Raw genomic sequence first — 26257 nt, forward strand, 5'->3', positions numbered from 1 at the left:
CATCAAACTTACTAAATTGCAGTTGCCTCAAGGACGGGGAGGAGTTGATTTCCTAGACATCAGCGGGTATCAATTGAGTTCCCTGCTATCCTTTGTCTGCGATTGGGTAGGTAACGCTCCATACTCAATGTGGCTGGATATTGAGGCCTCCCAAGCAAAGTGCTCTCTTATTAACCTGCTGTTCATGGCTAAGATGAGGACAGTTATGGACCACTGCTGGAATCCCATTGTCGTTAGTACAGTCAAGGCATGGAGGGCGATGCATCACAGTGAGGGTTGTTTATCCAAGACTTCGCCACTTACACCTATAGTTGGCATGCCAGGGTTCCGACCAGGGATGATGGACTCCGGGTTCAAACAATGGGCAGCGAGAGGAGTTTCTAGTTTGAGGGGGAGGTTATGTTGTCTTTTGAGCAACTGAGCTTCAAATACGGGTTACCCAGCAGAGATCTTTTCCGTCTTTTTCAGGTTAGGGATTTCATCCAGAAGACGACGACACTTTTTACTAAGCCCTATACAAAGAGGTTGTGGCTACATTCCACAATCACCCTTTCGGTTAGTGCCCTCTATCACCTGCTGGGTGGCAGGGCCTGGCAGGATATTAACCGGTTACGAGAGGCCTGGGAGCAAGAGCTAAGAATGGAGATCTCTTCTGAAACATGGGAAAACATATGGGAGAATACTCGAAAGATCTCAATCTGTAATAGGACATGCGCTATGCAGTTAAAAGTTCTGCACAGGGCTCATCTGGCACTAGACCGTCTGGCGAAGTTTAAAAAAGGGACATCTTCAGTGTGCCCCAAATGTAATATAAGTATAGGTATTCTTACCCATTGCTTCTGCACATGCCACAGGCTCTGTGTTTATTGGAGCGTTGTGGCAGGAAAGATAAGGAGGGTATTGAGGACTGAAGTCAAAGTAGACCCAATATCTCTCCTCTTAGGAATACCTGAAGGGAGTCTCCTGAGTTAATACGGGTATATATACAATACTCCTGTTCCTTTGTTTGGGAGCTTTGTGCCGAGCATAGCTGTTCTGTATTTTGTGGGGGTTTTTTTTGCTTTTTTTTGGTGTTGCTCTGCACAATGTTAGGGTTTGTTTTGTATTATAGGGTAGGTTAGTAGTTGGGAGACAGTAGTTGTATTGTAATTTGTGTTTTTTTGTTTTTATGAGACTGATATTTGTTATTGATTGTATTTTTCAATAATTTTATATGCTTGTAAAGTTAAAAAAATTGCAAATAAATATATTTACAAAAAAATTGTTATAACTTATAGCCAATTGATTCAATTTTAGTTTTTAGATTGCACTACTCCAATTGAATGGTTGTCTATGTTACCTCTTACGGTAACATCTTCCATACCATTTACATCAGAACAGATCCTTGGCTGGCAATGCACAAAATGACTCAAATAACTGATATTTCCTTTCAGCCCCAATTACAAAGATTGAAAAGTTAGCATTTTATGAAGAAAATTACATTTTGAGCAAGGGAATTAGGTAATCATTTTAAACAAAGGAAGAATCTTTACCCCCCTCGACACGTTTACATATAATTTGGCTTCTGATCTTTCTTAATATCTAATCCTGAGTCTTAGAACTGGATTCACACCCAAGTTGTTCACAGACCTGCTGCTGCTGCTGCTACCACCCAGCACACCAGATGAGGACATTTTTGTTGGCAACAAGCTTTTATGATTTTGAATACACTGTCTGCAAGGGTGGTTGCAATTAAATTAGTGGGAAATTTAAAAAGTACTGGAAGGGAAAATATTTGTAGAGCTTTTGGGAAATGACAGGGATGTGCATCTATTGGACAATCCTTTCAAAACTGCATGTTGGCTGAATGGTCTCCTTTTAATCTATAATAATTTCTTAATGGGACCAAGTGAGTATCTTACAAAAGAACATTGCAAAAAATGGAGTGTTGACTTGCCTTTCTGTGATAATCCCTCTGCTGAATGAACTTATCCACCACCTTTTCAACCTGTTGATCACACTCCACTTGTAGGTACTTAATAAGTGTGTACAACCGCCCAGGTCCATAGTATGTTTCGACAATGGGCTGGTGGGTCTCCACAATTCGAGCAATCCCTGAGAGACAATGAAACAGCATGAGTTCTGCAATGAACCCTTCTGAAACCTTTCACAACTGAGATGGACTGTAAACATTGTTATACTCCATAACAACCAGGTGGCTCAGCCGCAAACTGAGATAACAGACCAATATGACATGATTCAATTCCCACACCAGCCATCATGTAACCTCTCTGTGATACGACTATTCCACTGCTTATTGGTAAATTGACTGTTATGGGTCCATGTCCTGGAAACACGACAAGTAGGAATGGGCGTTTGTGTCACACATGCCAGGCAGTGACATGTTCAAAAAGAAGTAATCAACCTTAATGTTCAATGGCATTGTCATCACTGAGTCCCACATTTGGGTGGGTGGGGATGAGAAGGAGTTGTACCCAGGCCCTTACTGTCAGCCGGAGTATTTTCTAAATACTTTTAATTCAGCAGCAACCAATTATTAACTAGAAGTGTGTCAATTTCCATCTTAGAATGACATTCTACCCAGCAAGAAAAGACAAAGATTAACCAGTACAGCAATGCTGCAAAAAAAATGTTCAGGAAATTCTTCTGGGAATGGGAGAAACATGAGTGTGAGATACAGCCTAATACAGAAGCACCAACAGTATGAGTCACATAGTCAGTGCAAGTCATATCCACAGCAGCACTGTCATTGTGAGGTACACCCCCCACACAGGCAGACCAGATGAAGGCCAGTTAAGATGCAAAAAATAGACTGGATACAATCCCCAGGTTTGAAAGTGGCAGATTATTATTCGAAGCTCTTGTGCGGATCCTGCTGGTGCAGCTATTTAATTACTTCTCACCGAAAGAGTCTTACCTTCAAATAGCAGTGTGAGGGTATCAGCAAAAGTAACAGCTGCTCGACGATCACTCATCTCTGTGCTCAGTGCCAGCTGCAAGTTTTCTTTAGCCTTGTCTGCAATCTTCAGTTACAGAAAACACATCAGGCTGGTAACAAGGAGTTAACTAAAGCACAACTACATCTAAACCAAGTACTGTATACAATAATTAGTTCCCTCAGCCTGAGTACAATCTGTAACTGTCCTATCCTCCCTCCGGAGTAATTGATTCAATTGTGGACACAATAAACCGTTTTACTTTAATACTATGAGGAAGGAAGGTAGCTAACCAAATATTTAAATAGCAACTTATGTCGCACATTTAAAGTTTTAGATATAGACATTGATCTGAATGCCCAACTGAAAAAGAAAATAAATTCTGATACCATAACAGAGATAGATCTTATATCTTCCTAGTCTCCTTACCTGTTTACACAGGTACTCAGAGAACTTGCTCAGTCCTTCCTCATGTAATCCCAGCAGTGGAAAGATCTTGAAAAAGCGCTCCACCTGTGGTAGGTCACCTTCTTTGATCGCTACATCAAACTTTTCAGCTACAATCACTCTTAACCGCTGCTCTGCCTCTTGCAAAAGGTTTAGGTTTGCATCAATGATATTGGCTGTCAGGAGATTTAGCCACAATTAGTTGAGGAAAGGTCCTTAACGCCTATTTCACATTTATTCAATCATTTCCGTTTAAAGCAGAAAGCTCCACAGCTATGGTGCTAAAGTTTGACTAAAACTACTTGCTACTGACATCAATGAGTTTCCTACATTCCTCTATGTGCCACTCCAAGTGTAGACAGTAGTTGTACTGTTGAACCTTCTTCAAGGTTGTCTTCCTAGAGTTACCACTTTCAAAACGGACATGCAAGAAATTATCAGAATGGAACTAAATGTGTGAAGACTTCAGAACTTTTTTACACGGATATTTTGTAATTTAGATACTGCAATAGTTTGCCGTTCTGATTAGGAGGGTGCAGAGTTTGTAACCTGGTCAGTGCTGAAATAATGATCTTCACTGGCATGGTGACTCAGTGGTTAGCACTGCTGCTTCACAGAGCCAGGTGCTTGGGTTCAATTCCAGCCTTGGGTCACTGTGTGGAGTTTGCAAGTTCTCCCAGTGTCTGCATGGGTTTCTGCCAGGTGCTCCAATTTCCACCCATACTCCAAAGATGTGCACATTAGGTGGATTGGCCACGCTGAATTACCCCAGGGACATGCAGGTTAGGTGGATTAGCCATGGAAAATTTGCTGGGTCTGGCTGGGATGCTGTTCAGATCTCAGTGTAGACTCAATGGACTAAATGGCTTCTTTCTGCACTGTCGGGATACTATGATTCTCAGCCAAGATAGTATCAGCAGCTTTGCCACTTGGTTGATTTAGTGCAATGTTGCTAACATATTACAAAAAAATATATCATTAGGTTTATCTCTTCTGCAAATGAACATTATTTGAGTTAACCTATCTTAATCCATTCCGAGCAAAGTAGCCTCATGAAAATTCCATGCAAACTACTTTCTCCAGACATCGTGCATGTCAGGTGAAGTCTGAAATTCTACTATTAACCTAAACTGATACAAGGAGAAACATGTAATCCACTCATGTGACATTTTAAACCACAGTGACAACGTAGGGTCATTACCTATTTCAAGGCATTTTTCATTGCTGCTTTTCCTGAGCCCAGCTCAGTGTTTGTCTACAATAACACTGTTAGCTAACGTAATAGTTAGCCCACATCTACAGTATAATCAAGCTGAGTCCCATACATGTTCCTTCTGTATATTTTGTTTCTTCACATTGTAAATAGATTAAAATGATCTCATTAATTGAGGTGTACAGCTACATACTTGGAACAAATTAATGTGCGTGCATAGCTCTCTTCAAACACATTCATTGCTGATTAGGAACTGTTTCTGCCTTTTGGAATTTATCAAGTATAAGTTCGTCATGCTTTTACAAGACTATGTGCTGTGTCTCAGCACCAAAGTCTATTTCCAAAAGCAATCCCTTGTCTACTTCAGGCTGGAGTGTGTTTCTGCCTTCACCTCCCTGATTTCTACTTAATTATGGGCTCAGCACTAGGTTATGGATTAATGCTACACAGAACAATTACATGTAAAAAAAGACGAGGAGGAGGAGGATTTAAATCCAATCAGTTTAAGCAAGAAATTAAAGATGGAACCCATTTTAGCTTTGTGGCTGGAATCTTAAGTGAATCGCTGTTTTTGAGTCCTCACCTTCCTTGCCCTGTCTACTCAGTTCAATTACAGATTTGTCGAGTGACAGGTATCGATGAATGTGTGCTGCTGCCTGCTCATAGTCCTCATTGCGCAGAGCCGTTTGTACGCCATCAGTGCAGAATTTCAGATCCAAAATGTCATCAGCTCGCTGAATGGCCTGGTATATCCGGTTCTGCATGACACAGACAGACCACAATTATCACGCTAAGCCTCTGGGTGCTATTTTACTCTTTTACTTAACACCTCTAAACCTCACAGTAGCCCCTGGACCAAAATCAAAGCTGGAGAAGCTGATTTTTATGGCGCTAGATTGTGGTAACAAAACAATATTCACTGTATTTTCCAAATACATGCGACAATAAAATCATTTGTTTATTTCCAGGCCATTAACAATAGAACAACTGAATCTGCAACCTGGGATACTACAAAAATGTTTGTTTTTCAATGTGATTCAGAACTTGCTATTCACCTCATTTTATTTTGCTGACATTGCTTTTGAACTAATAAAGCAACAGGAGCTTGACATGGTAATGAGTCACAGATTAAGACGACTCCAAGTGAGTTCTAAGGATAGGATCTCAGTTGAGCTGGTGGGCAGCATAGTTGAAATGCTGCAATTTGCATTACACCCCACATATAAAGAAAGGCAATGAAGGAAAGCAGCCAGCCTTTCCACTCCTGGATGGCAAACCATAAACTGAAGGAAAGTGTAGATGTGGGGAAAGGTCAATACTGACAATATCTCAAATCACTGACAGCAATTCGACAGCTTTCTGAATACTGCGTGTGCCTGTGGAGCACAATGCCGAGAAGGCAATATCCCCCCACCCTTCATCCCCTTTTCTGTGAGTACTTGTTGAAAGCCTGTTACCATCTAACTGTTGTCAGTTCTGTGAAAGGTCATCAACCTGAAACATTTACTTTGTTTCTCCCTCAGAATGTGCTGCCAAGTCAGCTAACTATTTCCAGCAACTCTCCAGATTTTGAAACAGAAGAATTTATTTCAAGTTGATTAATGCACAGAACAACAAAAACAAACTACAACACAGGAACGGGCCCTTCGGCCCTCCAAGCCTTCACCGAACCAGATCCTCCATCTAAACCTGTCGCCTATTTTCCAAGGGTATGTATGGCTCCACTCCCTGCCCATTCATTTATCTGTCCAGATATATCTTTAATGACACTACCCACCACCTCCATGTAAAATGCATTCCAGGCATCTACCTTACCATGAACTAAGGGTCAGAAGTCCCCCACTCTAGGGAATAAAACTTCTTGCTATCCAATCTGTCGACACCTCTCATGATTTTGTAGAGCTCAATCAGGTTCCCCCATCAACCTCCTTCTTTCTAACGAAAATAATCCTAATGTACTCAACCTCTCTTCATAGCTAGCACCCTCCATACTAGGCAACATATTCCAAATGTGGCCAAACCAAAGTCCTATACAACTGTAACATGACCTGCCAACTCTTGCACTCAATACCTCGCCTGAAGGAAAGCATTCCGTATGCCTTATTGACCACTGTCAACTTGCATTATCACCTTCAGTGCACAATAGACCTGAACACCCAGATCTCTCTGTACATCAATCTTCCCCAGGGCTTTTCCAATTACCAATCTATAAACTGAAGGAAAGTGTTGATGTGGGGAAAGGTCAATATTGACAATATCTCAAATCACCAATTACCATACAGTTCACTCTTGAACTGGATCTTCCAAAATGCATCACCTCACATTTGCCCGGATTGAACTCCATTTGCCATTTCTCCAATCTATCTGTCTATATTCTACTGCATTCTCTGACAGTCCCCTTCACTAACTGCTACTCCACCAAATCAGACCAGCTCTACCTTCCTGCAAATCATTTATGTATAATCAAAAACAACAGTGGTCCCAGCATGGATCCCAGTGGAACACCACTGGTCACATTTTGAGAAACTCCTTTCCACTACTACTCTTTCTCCTGTTGCCCAGCCAGTTCTCTACCTATCTAGCTGGAACACCCAGGACCCCTTGCGACTTCACTTTCTCCATCAGCCTACTGTGGGGAACCTTATTAAGCACCTTACTGAAGTCCATGTATATGACATCTACAGCCCTTCCCTCAGCAATCAACTTTGTCACTTCCTCAAAGAATTCTATTAAGTTGGGAAGACATGATCTTCCCTGAACGTCACCATGCTGCCTGTCACTGATATACCCATTTTCTTCCAAATGTAAATAGATTCTATCCCTCAGTATCTTCTCCAGCAGCTTCCCTACCACTGACATCAGGGTCACGGGTCTTTAACTACCTGGATTATCCCTGCTCCCCTTCCTAAGCAAGGGGGCTGAAGCAATTCTCCAGTCCTCCGGGACCTCACCCATGTTCAAGGATGTTGCAAAGGTGGGCGGCACGGTGGCACAGTGGTTAGCACTGCTGCCTCACAGCGCCAGAGACCCGGGTTCAATTCCCACCTCAGGCGACTGACTGTGTGGAGTTTGCACGTTCTCCCCGTGTCTGCGTGGGTTTCCTCCGGGTGCTCCGGTTTCCTCCCACAGTCACAAAGATGTGCAGGTCAGGGTGAATTGGCCATGCTAAATTGCCCGTAGTGTTAGGTAAGGGGTAGATGTAGGGGTATGGGTGGGTTGCGCTTCGGCGGGTAGGTGTGGACTTGTTGGGCCGAAGGGCCTGTTTCCACACTGTAAGTAATCTAATATCTGTTAAGGCCCAGCTATTTCCTCTTTCGCTTCCCTGAAGTAACCTGGGATAGATCCCATCTGGACCTGAGGACTTGTCCACCTTAATGCCTTTCAGAATACTCAACACTTCCTCCCTCCTTATGCAGACTTGCCTAGAGTAATCAAACAGCTATCCCTAACCTCAACATCCATCATGCCCCTCTCCTTGGTGAATACTGATGCAAAGTGCTCATTAAGAATCTCATCAATTTTCTAACTCCATGCATAACTTTCCTGCTTTGTTCATGTCTGTGCCAACCCTTTCTCCAGTTACCCTCTTGCTCCTTATATACAACTAAAAGGGTTTGGGATTTTTCTTAACCCGGTTTGCTAAAGATATTTCATGACCCCTTTTAGCCCTCTTAATTCCTCCCTTCTCATTGGTTCTACTTTCCCAATATTCTTCCAAAGTTTTGTCTGGTTTCAATTCTCTAGAGTTGATGTATGCTTCCTTTTTCCTCTTAGCTAGTCTCAATGTCACCTGTCATCCATGATTCCCTAACCTTGGCCATTTCTATTTCCCATTTTCACCAGGACATGTCTGTCCTGCACTGTCATTAACCTCTCTTTAAAAGCCTCCCACACATCAACGTGAATTTATTCTCAAACAGCTGCTCCCAATCCATATTCCCCAGCTCCTGCCAAATTTTACTATAGTTGGCCTTCGTTTAATTTAGCACTCTTCCTTTAGCGCCACTCTCGTCTTTGTCCAGGAGTTTTCTAAAACTTACGGAATTGGGATCACTATTCCCACAGTAATTCCCAACTGAAACTTCAACCACCTGGCCGGGTTCATTCCCCAACACCAGGTCCAGTATGGTCCCTTCCTGAGTTAGACTATTTACATACTGCTCTAGAAAACCAGTAAGATATACCAAGATATAGTAAAGAATGCAGTAGTTATACAGAATTTACAATATAGAAGCAGGCCATTTGCCAATGGTCCATGTCAATGTTTCTGGTCCACACAAGTTACCTGCCACCCTACTTTACCCAATTTAGTCTGCATGTGTACTTATATACTTATTCAGCTTCCTGTGAAATGCTTTTATGTTATTCACTTAGATCACTCCACTTTGTAGCATGCTCAGCATTCTACCTCCATTCTGGTTAAATAACAGTAAATAATAAATATTTTAAAACAATCCAAAAAGAGCATCAATAACAATTAAAACACAATGTTGAAGGGTAACTTTATTGCAGTTTGATACATGACATTCATTTTAAACTTAACATTTAACTCTGGATGATGAGAATTTCCCAGGCCACCACCCAAGATTAAATCCCTGTGTGATCATTCCTCAGACTTCAACAAATACTCTACAGAGGTTACACTTGCCAAGTATCCCTAATTAAAGGCTCAAGTTAAGGAAAATTACAAAGAGCATATCTGCCGACGCTTTGACCCATACCTTTAGCACATTGGACAGGTCACAGTGATTGTTAACGATTTCAAATTAATCAACTTAACTTGCTTCCAAAAGGAATTTGGAAACAAATTCCATATTACATTTTTGAAATGAAGGTTATGAAATGAAATACAGTATCATAAATGTGTTCATCTCAAAAATAAATTCAAATACAAGCCATGTACCTGCTCATTCATATACTCTGGTTTGGATTTTTAAAAAATCATTCATTTAAAAGATGTAGGTGTCACTAGCTGAGACAACATTTGTTGATCATCCCTCCTACAAATCTAATATGATACTGTTTACCGTGAATATTCTATGAATACTCTATAATAAAACTTAGAGGCAAATGATGAGCATCTGGCCGAGATCCCCAGAATGCCCAATTACCATGGTGGGGAGGCATATCCCACCATAAGTCAGCTGCTTCAGGAAGGTAGAAAATTGGGATAAATAAGCTCAGGCATAAACCTACATATGGTACTGAAGAAAGCAATATGTCTATTGTTACGACTGATCCATATGGCAGGTTAAACATGTCACCAACTGTTTCAGGGACTGGGAATATCAGTCAACAAAAAGAAAAACTCAAAAACTGATACCATCCCTTTTTTATTAATGAATGTAATTGTAATTCACACAATAGTTACACTTGGGTTGTAAATCAATTGCCGTACCTTGGCCAAATCAAGCTGCCGAACTTTGCTGCTGACATTTTCAGCCAGATTGCATGTAAAAGTGATCATCCCTGCAAGCTGCTTGGCATCTCCTTCGATTAACTGCAAGTTTGGACTGGGGAAAGAATGCAAGAAACAACTGTGAGAAAACAACAATGCAAGTACCATGAAGTGAATATAACATGGTGGAGAATGGAATACTCCATATCACACAGAAAGAGGCACAGCTGGACAGATTGTAGTAGTATAAAGAAAGGTTGGGCTATTTCCTACAAATGTGGTAAAACTTCATTTTTACAACTGACTGAGGAACCCTCACAGAACATCATTCTCTTTTGTTTAATGTAATAGTTAAATATTTCAACAGATACACTGGAATAATATTATTGTGCTCATTTTGAGCTCAAAGTAAGTAGATGTCAGCATCAGGGAGAGTCATATGTTGCATGTCAGAAACTCACTTAATATCAAGCTGTCTGTTCTCCAGGGCAGCTATGAGAAATTTCTCACAAACATAAACCAATATAAAGTTAAAAAAATCACACTACACCAGGTTATAGCCCAATAGGTTTATTTGGAAGCACTAGCTTTCAGAACGCTGCTCCTTCCTCAGGTGGTTGTGGAAGTCCACAACCAATTGATGAAGGAGCAGCGCTCCGAACACTAATGCTTCCAAATAAACCTGTTGAACTATAACCTGGTGTTGTATGATTTTTAACTTTGTACACCCCAGTCCAACACCGGCTCCTCCACACCAATGTAAACCAAAACAGTTTGCGGTGATGACAGTACCTCAAATCCGCAAACACAAACTGCTGAAGCTTACTGAGAGCCACTGTACTGTGCTCTAGAAGTGTCTTCATTTGGAACATTGTCATTCGATTCAGAAAAGCATATTGGAGTAAAAACAAAACCTCCTACTGCTGCTATTTCAACTGTGAAGAGCAGTTAGCAGGACGTTTAGAACCAAACTCACTTAGATTGTCTCTATACAACACCAAGATATTTTCCCTGCTGGTGAGAACAATTTCAAAAGATGAATTTCCAATTTCATACAATCATAAAACACAGCAGGAGTTCACTTGGCCCATTGTGTCTGTGCTCTGTGAAAGATCTATCCAATTGATCTCACTCCCTTTTCCCATTTAGCAGTGAAAATGTATCCATTTTAAGTACATTCTTCTTTTGTATTATCCATTTCAAGAATATTTCAAAGCCTCTCTTGAAAGTTATTGAACCCACTTCCATTACCATTTAGGACAGTTTCCATTGATCATAACATCCCAATCCATTAAAAAAATTGTGGCTCCCTCATCCATCCTCATGGCAATTACCGGCCCTCCTGCCAGTGGAAACAGTTTGTCGCTATTCACTATCAAAATCTCTCAATGAACACCCCTTTGACAAATATACGAAATGCGAGAATAAGTAAGCCGTTGTGCACCTTGAAACTGCTCCAACATTCAACACGATCATCTGTTTGTGCTTCAAATTCCATATTCCCATCTATTCCCAATAACATTTGATTCCCTTCCCAATAAGAATCTACCTATCGCCACCTTAAAAATAATCGATGACTCTGCCTGAGGCAGATTTCTAAAGTCACACAAACCACTGAAAGAAAAAAAAACTTCCCCTCACCTCCTAAAAAGGCAACCCTAAATTTTAAAAAGTGCCAGTGGTTCAGGACCGAAGACGCTACAATTAAGTTACCCCTCACAAGTCTAAACTCCAGCAAAACGAAGCCCAATCTGTCAAACCTATCCTCATAAGAAACCCGTTCATTCCAGGTACCAATCCAGTAAACTTATGACAAACTACCTCCAATATATTTACATATTTACTTAAATAAGGAAACCAAATGGAAAGGTAGTGGTGAAATGGTCACTGGACTGGTAATCCAGAGACCCAAGATTATGCTCTGCACACCATGGTGAAACTTGAATTAAATAAAATCTGGAATTAAAAGCTCCTTTAATAGTCATCTTTACACCACAGTCAATTGTGGTTAAAACCTCATCAGGTTCACCTGAAGGGAAGCAAGTCTTACCTGGTCCAGTCTACATTTGACTCCATATCCACAGAAATTACCTCCCGACTTGCACTCTAAAGTGGACTGAGCAAGCCACTCAGTTCAATGGGCAATTAGGGATGGGCAAGAAATGCTGGCCCAGCCAAACGTACCTACATCCCACAAATGAATAATTTAAAATGCTTATCGTATTTGAGATATGTCGTCAATGTCCTGTATAACTGAAACATAATTTTTATGCTCAACACTCCTGTAATAAGAAAGCTAATGGAATGCAATGCTTAACAACTTGCAGTTCCTTTAATCTAACGCAGGATTCTGGGTAATCCAAGATGGAGGATGGGAATAATTTCTGGCTGTAACAGCTGCTCCTTTTTTGAGGTATTTTAGGTGCTGGAGGTGATTTCCTCGAATTCCAGGAACAGCAATTTCTGTTTTATATGCTGTTGCACTGTTTTGGAACTTTGGGGAGAAAAAGTCAAAACAACAGCAGTTTTAAGAGGGAGAAGAACAGACAAAGGAAGCACATGGTGATGTCAGTGCAGTAGAGAGAGAAAGAAAGAAACGGATAATGCCTTTGCTGTTTGAATTCATGTATCGCTGGACATTGGAGTGCATCTGGGAAAATTAACAAACAGTGAAATTCACAACTGATCTTGGAGGAACTGTTGGGCGAAGTTCACAGCACAGAAGCAGGTCAGTGTATTGTTGTTTTAAGTGTGGTAAAAACAAGGACTGCAGATGCTGGAAACCAGATTCTAGATTAGAGTGGTGCTGGAAAAGCTCAGCAGTTCAGGTAGCATCTAAGGAGCAGGAAAATCAACGTTTCGAGCAAAAGCCCTATTCCTGATGAAGGGCTTTTGCCCAAAGCGTTGATTTTCCTGCTCCTCGGATGCTGTCTGAACTGCTGTGCTTTTCCAGCACCACTCTAATCTAGAATGTTGTTTTAAGTGTGTCCTACAGAATGTCTGCAGTAGTGAGTAGAGTGGGTTCTTTCTTGATTATATGTTTTTGAACATACATCTCTTGATTAAGCTTTAAATATAAGCCATAACTATTAATTTAACCTGGGGCAGAGTTTGTAGAGGAATAAGACGGTGTTATTTTCTGGGTCTGTAGATTGTGAAGAAGGAAAAAATGGCCTTTAGTAGAGTGATATGTGCTTCTTGTCAGATGTGGGAGTTTAAAGAGAGTTTAAGGGTTACAGCGGATTATATCTACCATAAATGCTGTTGATTGCGAATCTTATCAGATCGAATGGATCGGTTGGAGAGACAGTTAGAACAATGAGGAATTTGTATGTGATGGATGGCAGTTATTGGAAGGGGGTGAAAGTCTCAGATACGGTCCCATAGATGGGTTAACTCCAGGAAGGGTAAGAGAGGTCAGCAGCTAGTGCAGGAGTCTTTTGTGGCTATACCCATTTCAAACAGGTATGCTGTTTTAGAAAATGAAAGGGGTGATGGATTCTCAGGGGAACGTAGCACGAACAGCCAAGTTTCTAGTACTGAGACTGGCTCTAATGCAACGAGGGGTATGTCGGGTTCCAAGCAATCAATTGTGTTAGGGGATTCTGTACTCCGAGGTACAGACAGCCGTTTCTGTGACCAGCAGCGAAAAATCAGAATGGTGTGTTGTGTCCCTGGTGCCAGAATCAAGGATGTCTCCGAGAGGATGCAGAATGCTCTCACGGGGGAAGAGGGTCCAGCAAGAGGTCATTGTCCACATTGGAACCAACAACATAGGAAGGGAAATTATAGAGAGTAGTAATATCTGGATTACTCCCGGTGTTACGAGCTAGTGAGGGCAGGAATAGGAGGATAGAGCAGATGAATGCATGGCTAAGGAGCTGGTGTATGGGAGAAGGATTCCCATTTTTGGATCATTTGAATCTCTTTTGGGGGAGAAGTGACCTGTATAAGAAGGACGAATTGCACCTAAATTGGAGGGGGACTAATATACTGGCAGGGAAATTTGCTAGAGCTGTTTGGGAGGATTTAAACTTGTAAGGGGGGGGGGGGGGGGGGAAAGAGGGTGGGACCCAGGGAGATAGTAAGGAAAGAGATCAATCTGAGACTGATACAGTTGGGAACAAAAGCGGGTCAAACAGTCAGGGCAGGCAGGAACAAGGTAGGACTAGAAAATTAAACTGCATTTATTTCAATGCAAGAGGCCTAACAGGGAAGGCAGATGAACTCAGGGCATGGTTAGGAACATGGGCTGGGATATCATAGCAATTACCGAAACATGGTTCAGGGATGGGCAGGACTGGCAGCTTAATGTTCCAGGATGCAAATGCTACAGGAAGGATAGAACTACAGGAAGGCAAGAGAGGAGGGAGAATGGCATTTTTAATAAGGGAGAGCATTACAGCTGTGCTGAGGGAGGATATTCCCGGAAATACATCCAGGGAAGTTATTTGGGTAGAACTGAGAATTAAGAAAGGGATGATCACCTCATTGGGATTGTATTATAGAACCCCCAATAGTCAGAAGGAAATTGAGAAACAAACTTGTAGGAGATCTCGGCTATCTGTAAGAATAATAGGGTGATTATGGTAGGGGATTTTAAGTTTCCAAACATTGACTGGGACTGCCATAGTGTTAAGGGTTTAGATTGAGAGGAATTGTTAAGTGTATACAAGACAATTTTCTGATTCTGTATGTGGATGTACGTACTAGAGAAGGTGCAAAACTTGACCTACTCTTGGGAAATAAGGCAGTGCAGGTTCTAAATTGGGGAAAGACCAATTTTGACGGTATTAGGCAAGAACTTTCAAAAGCAGAAGGGGGCCAATTTTCGCAGGTAAAAGTAAGGTGGGAAAATGGGAAGCCTTCAGAAATGAGACAACAAGAATCCAAAGAAAGTATCTTCCTGTTAGGGTGAAAGGAAAGGCTGCTCGGTATAGGGATTGCTGGATGACTGAAGAAATTGAGGGTTTGGTTAAGAAAAAGAAGCATATGTCAGGTATAGACAGGATAGATCGAGTGAATCCTTAGAAGAGTATAAAGGAAGTAGGAGTATACTTAAGAGGGAAATCAGGAGGGCAAAAAAGGGGACAAAGATAGCTTTAGCAAATAGAATCAAGGAGAATCCAAAGGGTTTTTACAAATACGTTAAGGACAAAAGGGTAACTAGGGAGAAAATAGGGCCCCTCAAAGATCAGAGCTTAAAATGTGTTGCTGGAAAAGCGCAGCAGGTCAGGCAGCATCAAAGGAGAAGGAGAATCGACATTTCGGGCATAAGCCCTTCTTCAGACCTGAAGAAGGGCTTATGCCCGAAACATCGATTCTCCTTCTCCTTTGATGCTGCCTGACCTGCTGCACTTTTCCAGCAACACATTTTTAAGCTCTGATCCCCAGCACCTGCAGTCCTCACTTTCTCCCCCTCAAAGATCAGCAAGGCGGCCTTTGTAAGGAGCCACAGACATTCGGGGAGTTACTAAACGAGTATTTTGCATCAGTATTTACTGTGGAAAAGGATATGGAAGATATAGACTGTAGGGAAATAGATGGTGACATCTTGCAAAAGGTCCAAATTACAGAGGAGGAAGTGCTGGATGTCTTGAAACGCATAAAGGTGGATAAATCCCCAGGACCTGATCAGATGTACCCGAGAACTCTGTGGGAAGCTAGAAAAGTGATCGCTGGGCCTCTTGCTGAGATATTTGTATCATCGATAGTCACAGGTGAGGTGCCGGAAGACTGGAGGTTGGCAAACGTGGTGCCACTGTTTAAGAAGGGTGGTAAGGACAAGCCAGGGAACTATAGACCAGTGAGCCTGACCTCAGTGGTGGGCAAGTTGTTGGAGGGAATCCTGAAGGACAGGATGTGCATGTATTGGAAAGACAAGGACTGATTAGGAATAGTCAACGCGGCTTTGTGCATGGGAAATCATGTCTCACAAACATGATTGAGTTTTTTTGAAGTAGTAATAAAGAGGATTGATGAGGGCAGAGCGGGAGTTGTGATCTATATGGACTTCAGTAAGGTGTTCGACAAGGTTCCCCATGGGAGACTAATTAGCAAGGTTAGATCTCATGGAATGCAGGGAGAACTAGCCATTTGGGTTGTTTTTCAGACTGGAGGCCTGTGACCAGTGGAGTGCCACAAGGATCGGTGCTGGGTCCTCTACTTTTTGTCATTTACATAAATGATTTGGATGAGAGCATAAGAGGTGTAGTTAGTAAGCTTGCAGATTACACCAAAATTGGAGGTGTAGTGGACAGCGAAGAAGGTTACCTCAGATTACAACAGGATCTGGACCAGATGGGCCAATGGTCAGAGAAGTGGCAGTTGGAGTTTAATTCAAATAAATGCGAGATGCTGCACTTTGGGAAAGCAAATCCTTAGCAGGACTTATACACTTAATGGGAAGGTCCTAGGGAGTGTTGCTGAACAAAGAGACCTTAGAGCGCAGATTCATAGCTCCTTGAAAGTGGAGTCGCAGGTAGATAGGATAGTGAAGGTGATGTTTGGTATGCTTTCCTTTATTGGTCAGAGTATTGAGTACAGGAGTTAGGAGGTCATGTTGCGGCTGTACAGACGATTGGTTAGGCCACTGTTGGAATATTGCATGCAATTCTGGTCTCCTTCCTATGGGAAAGATGTTGTGAAACTTGGAAGGGTTCAGAAAAGATTTACAAGGATGCTGCCAGGGTTGGAGGATTTGAGCTACAGGGAGAAGCTGAACAGGCTGGGGCTGTTTTCCCTGGAGGTTTGGAGGCTGAAGGGTGACCTTACAGAGGTTTACAAAATTATGAGGGCATGGATGGGGTAAATAGGCAAAGTCTTTTCCCTGGGGTCAGGGAGTCCAGAACTAGATGGCATAGGTTTAGGGTGAGAAGGGAAAGACATAAAAGAGACCTACATGGCAACTTTTTCACACAGAGGGTGGTACGCATATGGAATGAACTGCCAGAGGAAGTAGTGGAGGCTGGTACAATTGCAACATTTAAGAGGCATTTGGATAGGTTTGGATGGATATGGGCCAGGTGCTGGCAGGCGGGACTAGATTGGGTTGGGATATCTGGTCGGCATGAACGGGTTGGACCGAAGGGTTTGTTTCCATGCTGTACATCTCCAGGACTCTATGACACATGCACTACAACACACAGATCCTGCTATTTTGCTGTGAGGAAAACAATTCCAGTTTCTGCAGTCTCTCCACAGTACTGATTCTGTACTATGTTGCTATACCATGGATTCCTGAATCGAACAGATTACTCCAACATCGGTCTCATTGCAGTTTCTGACAGTTAATAAGACAAGTTGTAAGAACAGAAGTCGGACATTAGGTTTATCATGTCAGCTCTACTATTCAATGGAAACGTGGCTGATTTGATAATCCTCACTCTACTTTCTGGTCTTAATCCTGTAACCTTTGATTCCCGTACCATTTATCTCAACCTTGAAAATATATAATGATGTAAACTCAGCAGCCCTCTGGGGTAAAGAATTCCACAGGTTCACTAGCATCTCATCAGGTTTTCTGATGAAATATTTTGAAATTATGAACATACTGGATAGAGTAGATAGGGAGAAACTACTCCCACTCATAAATCTGTGTCTCTTGTTCTCGCTCCTTTTAAGTGATTTACCAAAGAAGCAAGGATGAAGACAGGAATAAAATTTTCACTTAGTGAATTGTTAGGATATGGTATACACTGCCTGGAAGCGTTGTGGAGGCAGATTCGATCAAGGCACTGAAGAGGATAAAATTAATGTGCAAGGTTATGGGGGAAAAGGTAAAGATTGGCACTAGATAATGATGCTCATTTGGAAAGTCTGTGCAGGTTCAATGGGCTAAGTGACCTCCTTTTACACCACAATACTTTTGTAATATCTATTTCAAATGGCCACCCTAACTCTGAGATGACGTTCTCTGGTCCTCGACCCTCCCACAAGGGAAAACAATCTTTCTGCATCGACTAATTGAATAAGAGGCTGGAGAAATGGTATCAGAAGAAGGGCATCAGATTTCTCAGGATTTGGGATAGATAGTTCCCTAGCCAGGTTACATCTTAACAGGGAGATATCCCTACAGGGAGATTTACTAGTGCTGTTGGGGCAGGTTTAATCCAGCTTAGCTAGGGGAGCAGGAACCTGAGAGGTAACCCAAGTTGAGAGGAAGTAATATTGGGAACAGGAACTCAAAAAGGTGCTAGGGAGACAAGCCAAGCAGTGAGTATGCTACAAAAGTGAAATGATGTCAGTAAGACACAATGTTAGAAGTATTCTCCCTGAATGTATACAGCATTTGCTACAAGGATGATGATCTAGAGATACATAGAGAAGCATGAGTAAGATCTAATTACCATTATAGAAACTTGGTTGCATGGCAACCAGGACGAGGAACTGAATATGTAAGGATAATTGACATTTTGGAAGGACAGACAAGTAGATGGAGGTGGAGTTGCACTAAAAATAAAGGATGAGGTCAGTCCATTACTAAGGGAGAAATCTCCAATCAGGAGAACGAAATATGAAATCTATTTGCGTGGAGCTAAGAAACAGCATGGGGCATCAGACATTAGTTGAGTTATTTCTAAGCCAACAAATAATAGTCATAGGGTAGGACATGGTATTACTCCAGAGTTGAGAGAAGCATGTAACTGGGTAACACAGTTATCATGGGGGACTTTAATCTCTATGCAGACTGGATAAACGATTCAGCACTAAAGCTGTGGAGGACAGGTTTCTGAAGCATGTTACAAGTATGTTGATGAGCTAACTAGAGGACATGCTATTTTACATCTAGTATTTTTATGGAAACAGGACCAACTAACAATCTTGCTATAAAAGAACTTTTAGAAATGTGTGACCACAGTATGATAGAATTTTAAAATTATTTTGAAAGCAAGGGAGTTCAATCTGAAGCAATGATTTTACATTTGAATAAGGGAAATTATGAAGGCATGAGGTGAATTAGAAAACATTAGAAGGAATGGCTGTCCATAGACAATGGAGAGTCTTTAAAAAGCTGTAATATAATTAGATTCCCTACAGTGTGGAAACAGGCCCTTCGGCCCAACCAGTCCACACCAACCCTCCGAAGAGTAACCCACCCAGAACCATTTCTCTCTGACTAATGCACCTAACAAAATGGGCAATTTAGCATGGCCAATTCACCTGACCTGCATATCTTTGGATTGTGGGAGGAAACCGGAGCACCCAGAGGATACCTACACAAACACGGGAGAATGTGCAAACTCCACACAGTCACCAGAGGCTGGAATTGAACCTGGGACCCTGGTGCTATGAGGCAACAGTGCTAACCACTCAGCCACCGTGCCGCTGACTTACAGACAGTATTCCTTCAATGGTTCAAAGTACAAAAACTCAAAAGATCAGTCAACCATGGCTCTCAAAGGAAGTCAATTAAATTCCCTACAGTGTGGAAACAGACCCTTCGGCACAACAAGTCCACACCAACCCTCCAAAGAGTAGCCTATCCAGACCCATTTCCCTCTGACTAATGCACCTAACACTATGGGCAATTTAGCATGGACAAGTCACCTGACCTACACATTTTTGGACCATGGGAGGAAACTGGAGCACCCGGAGGAAACCCACGCAGACACGGGCAGAATGTGCAAACTCCACACAGACAGACAGTCACCAGAGGCTGGAATCGAACCCAGGTCCCTGGCACTGTGAGGCTGCAGTGCTAACCACTGAGCCACCATGCCACCCCAGAGTTAAAGATGATTAAAAGAATCTTGTTGCCAGAATTAGCAGTAATTCTAAGGATTGGGAGATTTACAGAACACAACAAAAAGAGTGCCAAAAAAACTGATAAGGGAGAACAGAATATGAATACAATCAAGCAAGAGACAAAATAAAAGGACTGCAAAAGCTTGTATAGGTTAGTTAGAAGGAAACATTTGCTTAAAATCAATGCCTTATAGGCAAAGTCAGGAGAATTTATAATGGATAGAAGAGAGTTAGCAGAAAAACTAACTGATTACTTACATCTGTTTCCCTGAGGAAGATACTGATATCTTCCAGAACGAAAGTCCCAAGTGGCTTGAGAGAATGAGGAGTTGAAGGGCATTAGTGTTAGGAAGAAGATTGGACTCAAGAAATTCACTCTATCCCAGTACTGGTCCCCACACCCAATAAACCAAAACCCATTCATTCCATGCCAATCTTTGAGCCATATCGTAACGATATCTCAAAAGAAAATAATTCCACAGTGCAATAACTCCCTCGAGGCCAATATCCCATCACTAAGTCATACTTTATTTACATGTGAAGGGTCCTTGATACTGATCTGGCTTCCTCAGAGCCAGCTCTCAGTGAACAGAACTTCTGACACTCCTGTTTATATCTGTCAGCCAGGGCTCCCTGATTAGAGACATACATCAGGGAAACATATTCTTTGCTCCAACTTATCCATGCCAAACAGACATCCTAAATTAGTCTAGTCCCATTTGCCAGCATTCAGAACATAGAACAATCCAGCACTGAACAGGCCCTTCGGCCCACGATGCTGTGCCGAACATTTGTCCTAGCTTAAGCACCTATCCATGTACCTATCCAATTGCCGCTTAAAGGTCACCAATGATTCTGACTCTGCCACTCCCACAGGCAGCACATTCCATGCCCCCACCACTCTCTGGGTAAAGAACCTACCCCTTGCCATCTCCCCATACCTTCCAATTTGGCCCATATCTCTCTAAACCCTTCCTATTCATATACCCATCCAGATGCCTTTTAAATACTGTAATTGTTAGCGAGCTTTGAGAAGATTTGTAGCTCAGATTGAGGTTCTGAATGTAGGTTTGTTCACTGAGCTGGAAGGTTCGTTTTTAGATGTTTCATCACAATACTAGGTAACATAATCAGTGAGCCTCTGGATGAAGGACTGGTGGTATGGCCCGCTTTCTATTTGAGAGTTTAGGTCTCCTTGGGTTGGACATGTCATTTCCTGTGCTTTTGCCAAATGGTCCTGATGCCATTTACCACCGCCTGAGAAAAAGGCTCAGCCTCAGCCTCCGCCTCCAACTCTCCATGGAGCGTATTGAGCCTTTCCCTATAGCTCAAACCATCCAAACGTGGCAATGTCCTTGTTAACCTTTTCTGAACCCTTTCAAGTTTCATAACATCCTTCCTATAGCAGGGAGACAAGAATTGTATGGAATAGTGGCCTAATCATTATCCTGTACAGCCACAACATTTATGTAGATTAAACTCTATTCCTTGATCTGATCAAGGTAACCTTCTCTGCTGTCCACTACATCACCAATTTTGATGTCATCTGCAAACTTAGTACATTCACATCTAAATCATTTATATAAAAAAAAAGCTGTGGATCCAGCATCAATTCCTGGCACACCGCTGGTATAAGTTAAAACCACCAATGCTGCAACCATTAATATGGAACAGCACCAATCCCCCCCAAATTTTACTTGAACCCACAGGAATAAAGTTGCACCTGTATTGCACCATTAATGTACTCAGATATTCCAAAACACTTCCAGTTGCCCCTGTTATTGTGAAAAATGAGCATAAATAGGATTCATAACTAACAATCAGATGCCTTTTAAATACTGTAATTGTTAGCGAGTTTTGAGAAGATTTGTAGCTCAGATTGAGGTTCCAAATGTAGGTTTGTTCACCGAGCAGGAAGGTTCGTTTTCAGACATTTCGTCACCATACCAGGTAATATAGTCAGTGAGCCTCCGGATGAAGCACTAGTGGTATGACCCCCTTTCTATTTGTGTGTTTAGGTTTCCTTGGGTTGGTGATGTAATTTAAGCAGACACAATGGCAATCTGCAAAGCAATCTATTTACAAAAATTTGTCCAAGGCAACGTTCTCGAACACAGTGAAGTTAGGAAGTTAAGTACGAAAAGAGGTATCTCAGTCTTTAATGGTAAAAGGTTCAGATCCTTAATCACCACTTCTCCTTATTAGTACCTACCCCATACGGTGCAGAGCCACCATCTTACTGTCCAGGCTGCTCTGCTGTCCAATGAGAGCCTGAAGCTCTGCTTCAACCTCTTGCTGCAGAAAGAAAAGGAAATAAGCAGCATAAAAACAAGTCACAGATGTACGCCACTAAACACAATGCACAGATTACCAACAAATACTGACATTCACATCCCTTACAGACAGAGCACAGGTACAGTCACACACTTACACTCCTCACTCAGCAAAATACTCATTGTACTTTATTATCGTAGGTCTACCTTTAACCCCAAACGCACTAAGTTTTGCAGAGTCAGTTAGACAGAGAGCAGCTTGTCTCTGCTTCTTTGTCTAAACAGTCATTCCGGACAATATCAGGGAGCTGTCAAATGACAACATAACCAGATCAATCATACTCTCACCTAGCATTGACATTGGACAATTGTATCACTTGCTCCTTGAGCACTAAAAAGGAATTACATGGAGAATTTGATGGAACTAACAGTGCCCTTGAGGTTCAGTACCTTTATTCACTGAGTACTTGAGCTATACAAACCAAGCCGGCCTATTTTTGAATTTAGTCACAATGATAATGGGATTTCTACAATTCAACTCTTGCCCCAGGAGTATTTTTTATATGAGCATCACTGACATCACCAGCATCCTGAATTTGAGTAGGTGGTGATGGTTAGACACCTACTACTGAAATACTGGATTAGTGGTGCTGGAAGAGCACAGCAGTTCAGGCAGCATCCAACGAGCAGCGAAATCGACGTTTCGGGCAAAAGCCCTTCATCAGGAAGGGCTGATTTCCTGATGAAGGGCTTTTGCCCGAAACGTCGATTTCGCTGCTCGTTGGATGCTGCCTGAACTGCTATGCTCTTCCAGCACCACTAATCCAGTATTTGCTTTTCAGCATCTGCAGTCATTGTTTTTACCTACTACTGAAAGCTTGCTAAGCAATTGCAGATACGAGTTAAACATTGCTATGGGTCTGGAGTCCAATGCAGACCAGGTGGATAAAGACTGCAGACTTCCTTCCCTAAAGGGCATTTGCGAATCAAATGAGTCTTTACAACTATCCAGTAGCTTCATGAGCATTATTAATTAGCCTAATATTTTATTCTCGATTACTTAAATCCCACTACTGCCACGGTGGGGTCTGAGATTGGGTGGATCTGAAATACTACTCCAGCAACTTTAAAATTACATCATGGACCCCTTCTTGCACCTGATCACTGAAAAGTGCAGGTGTCAGAACATTAAATACATTCAGGATCAGGCTCATATGTGATACCCTCCTTGACGAGAAAGCTTGCTGCTGTTCACTGTCACACTCCAGATCTGAAATTTCTACCACTCAGCGAGCAGTCAGACTCAGTTCGAACTGTACTCCTAATGGAGAAATCACCATTAAAAGAATGGCCTGGACTTTCACAGCACTTGTCACAGCATGTCCCAAAACACTTTACAGCCAACAAAATACACTTGAAATGCAGTCACTATTGTTTAATATGTGAAGAGAGATTTGCCCACAGCAAGTTCCAAACTAAAACTGTGTGGTAACGATAAGATCTAAAAATAGAAAGCACTGGAAATGCTCAACAACCCTGGCAGTATCTCTGTGGAGAGAGAAAGAGAGAGAGAGAAAGAGAGAGTTTTGAGTTAAATCTATCTTTCCTGTCAGTATAATGATCTAGTGGTGTACTTCTGAGATTTCATTCAGTAATAAATATTAGTCTGGTTAATAAGGAGAACTTCCTACTCTTCTTTAATACAGTGCTGTAGGATCTTTTATGTCCACCTGAGGGGGTTAGATGAGGCTCAGTTCAACATCTCATCAGAATGATAGTACAGCACTCCTTCAACACTGTACTGGAGCTTCAGTGTTGATTTTAGTGCTCATCTGTGGAATGAACCCACAAGCTTCTGATTCAAACACAGTAATACTCACACCTGAACCATGGCCGACACTAGGGAAAAAAGGAAGGTTGAAAAGAAAATTGAAGGGGAGAAAACTATTTTTATAAAAAGTATTCACTTTCACATTCATATTCATATTATACATCAACATATATGTTCCCATTTGGCAATCCCGCAGCAATGATGCTACTCAATGAACTCACTCCATCGTTGTCTACTTTGAAGTGATATGGCTCCTTCAGTCATCTGAACCTGTGGGTTGAGTTCATTCCCCAAACCACAGATCTAAACCAAAAACCAACTTGACAAACCAGTGCAGTACAGATAAAGGGCCACAATGTCAAAGGTTTTCATCTTTCTGATGAAATGTTCAACAGAGACCCCTAACTGCCCTCTCAAGTGGGCAAAGATCCTGTGACATTACTCAAAAAAAGAGCAGTGGTGTTCTCCCTCCTGGATCAATTAAATTTGAATTTTCACCAACATCTAAAGTAAATTAGAAGAGATAAAATGCATGCAAAAAAGACGCTATTACAATATTTATGGGGTACTTCAATATGTAGACTGACTGGGAAAATCAGGTTAGCAGCAGATCCTAAGAAAAGGAGCATCTTGTAGTACAGCCGTTTGGGTAACAGGCAGTTCTAGATTTGGTGATGTGCAACATAGCAAACTTGACTAGAGAGCTTAAAGTGAAGGAATCCCTTAGGGACAGTGACCACAATATGATAGAATTCACCCTGCAATCTGAGAGGGAGAAGTTGAAATCAGATGTAACTGCACTACAATTAAGTAAAAGTAACTACAAAGGTATAAGGGAGGAGCTGACCAGAGTTGACTGAAAGGGAGCCAAGCAGGGAAGATGGTGGAGTAGCAATAGCAGGAGTTTCTGGGGCTAACTCGAGAGGCAAAGGAGAAATCCATCCCAGGGGAGGACAAAGCAACCCAGGGTTGACAATGAAAGTCAGGGAAAAATTAAAAAAACATACAATATAGTGAGGATTAATGGGAAGCTAGAGGATGAGGAGCCTTTAAAAACCAGCAGAGGACAAGTTAAAAAAACAATAAGGCTGGGGGGGGGGGGAGTGAGAGAGAGTGAGAGAGAGTGTGAGAGAGAGAGAGAGAGAGATGATGAATTACAAGAGTAAGCTAGTTAGTAATATAAAAGAATATTCTAAGAATATTATTTAGATATATAAAAAAAGACACAAAAGCAGATATTGGACAGCTGGAAAATGAAACTGGAGAACTAGTAATGGGGAACAGAGGAACTGAATAGCTACTTGTTATGGTGGAGGAAACCAGCATACCAGGACCTCAAGAAAATCAGGGACAGAGGTAAGTGTAGTGGTCATCACCAAGGAAAAGCTGAAAGGTCTGAAGGCGGATAAATGACCCAGACCAGACAGACTACTGACTGGTCAGTATAAACCAGAGCAATCTGTAGCAGATAGCTAAGGAGATTCTGGAGGCATTGGTGTTGATCTTTCAAGAGTCAGAGAGGGCTACAATGTAACACCCCTGCTTAAGAAGGGAGGGAAGCAGAAGACAGAAATTTATAGGCTGGTCTGCCTGAACCCAGTTGCTGATAAGATTTAAGAGTCTATTATTAAGGATGAAATTGCAGAGTACTTGAAGGTGCATGATAAAACAGAACTGCGTCAGCATAGCTTCGTTAGGAGGTTGTGTCTGACAAATCTGTTAGAATTCTTTGAAGAGGTAACCAGCAAATTAGATAAAGGAGAACCAGAATATGTGATCTATTTGGATTTCCAAAAGGCCTTTCACAACGTGCCACACAGGAGGCTGCTAAATAAGATAGGTACTCATGGTGCTGGGGCATGGTACTGGCATGGATATAGGATTAGCCGACTGGCGGAATGTAGAGTGGGGATGAAAGTACCTTAACAGGATGGCTGCTGGTGACTAGTGGAGTTTGAGACAAAAAAACCTGCAGATGCTGGAATCCAAGGTACACAAGCAGGAGGCTGGAAGAACACAGCAAGCCATACAACAACTGGAGGTGGAAAAGTCAATGTTTCAGGTGGAACCCTTCTTCAAGACGCAGGGGTCAGTATTGAGACCACAAGGCTTATGTTATATATTAATAATCTGGAGGAAGGAACAGAGGGCATTGATGCTAGGTTTGCAGATAACACAGGGACAGGTGAAGGGAAAGGTAGTATGGAGGAAGGGGGTAGGCTACAGGACTCAGACAGGCTAGGGAGTATACAAAGAAGTAGCAGATGGTGTGCAATGTGAAAAAGTGAACGATTATGTACTTTGGTAGAAATAGAAGCATGGAGTATTTTTAAATGCAGAAAGATTTCAGAAATCTGAAGCACAATGGGACTCGGGAATCCTAGTTCAGAATTCTCTTAAAGTTAACAAGCA

At 41.9% G+C, this 26257-nt stretch overlaps 1 protein-coding gene across 2 annotated transcripts in view; it reads right to left on the reverse strand.

Annotated features, from left to right (window-relative positions):
- Nucleotides 1-26257, reverse strand: part of cog4 (component of oligomeric golgi complex 4) — a 61213-nt gene that overhangs the window by 33829 nt on the left and 1127 nt on the right. For both annotated transcript variants that reach the window (XM_072547625.1, XM_072547626.1), the window contains exons 2-7: nt 21954-22036; nt 9995-10109; nt 5180-5354; nt 3366-3559; nt 2918-3023; nt 1937-2094 (exon numbers count right to left, since the gene is read on the reverse strand). In XM_072547625.1, the coding sequence (XP_072403726.1) occupies nt 1937-2094; nt 2918-3023; nt 3366-3559; nt 5180-5354; nt 9995-10109; nt 21954-22036 (831 nt within the window). The remainder of the gene's footprint in view (nt 1-1936; nt 2095-2917; nt 3024-3365; nt 3560-5179; nt 5355-9994; nt 10110-21953; nt 22037-26257) is intronic.

This window comes from Chiloscyllium punctatum, chromosome 26, assembly GCF_047496795.1.
Source record: "Chiloscyllium punctatum isolate Juve2018m chromosome 26, sChiPun1.3, whole genome shotgun sequence".
Classification (NCBI taxonomy): Eukaryota; Metazoa; Chordata; class Chondrichthyes; order Orectolobiformes; family Hemiscylliidae; genus Chiloscyllium; species Chiloscyllium punctatum.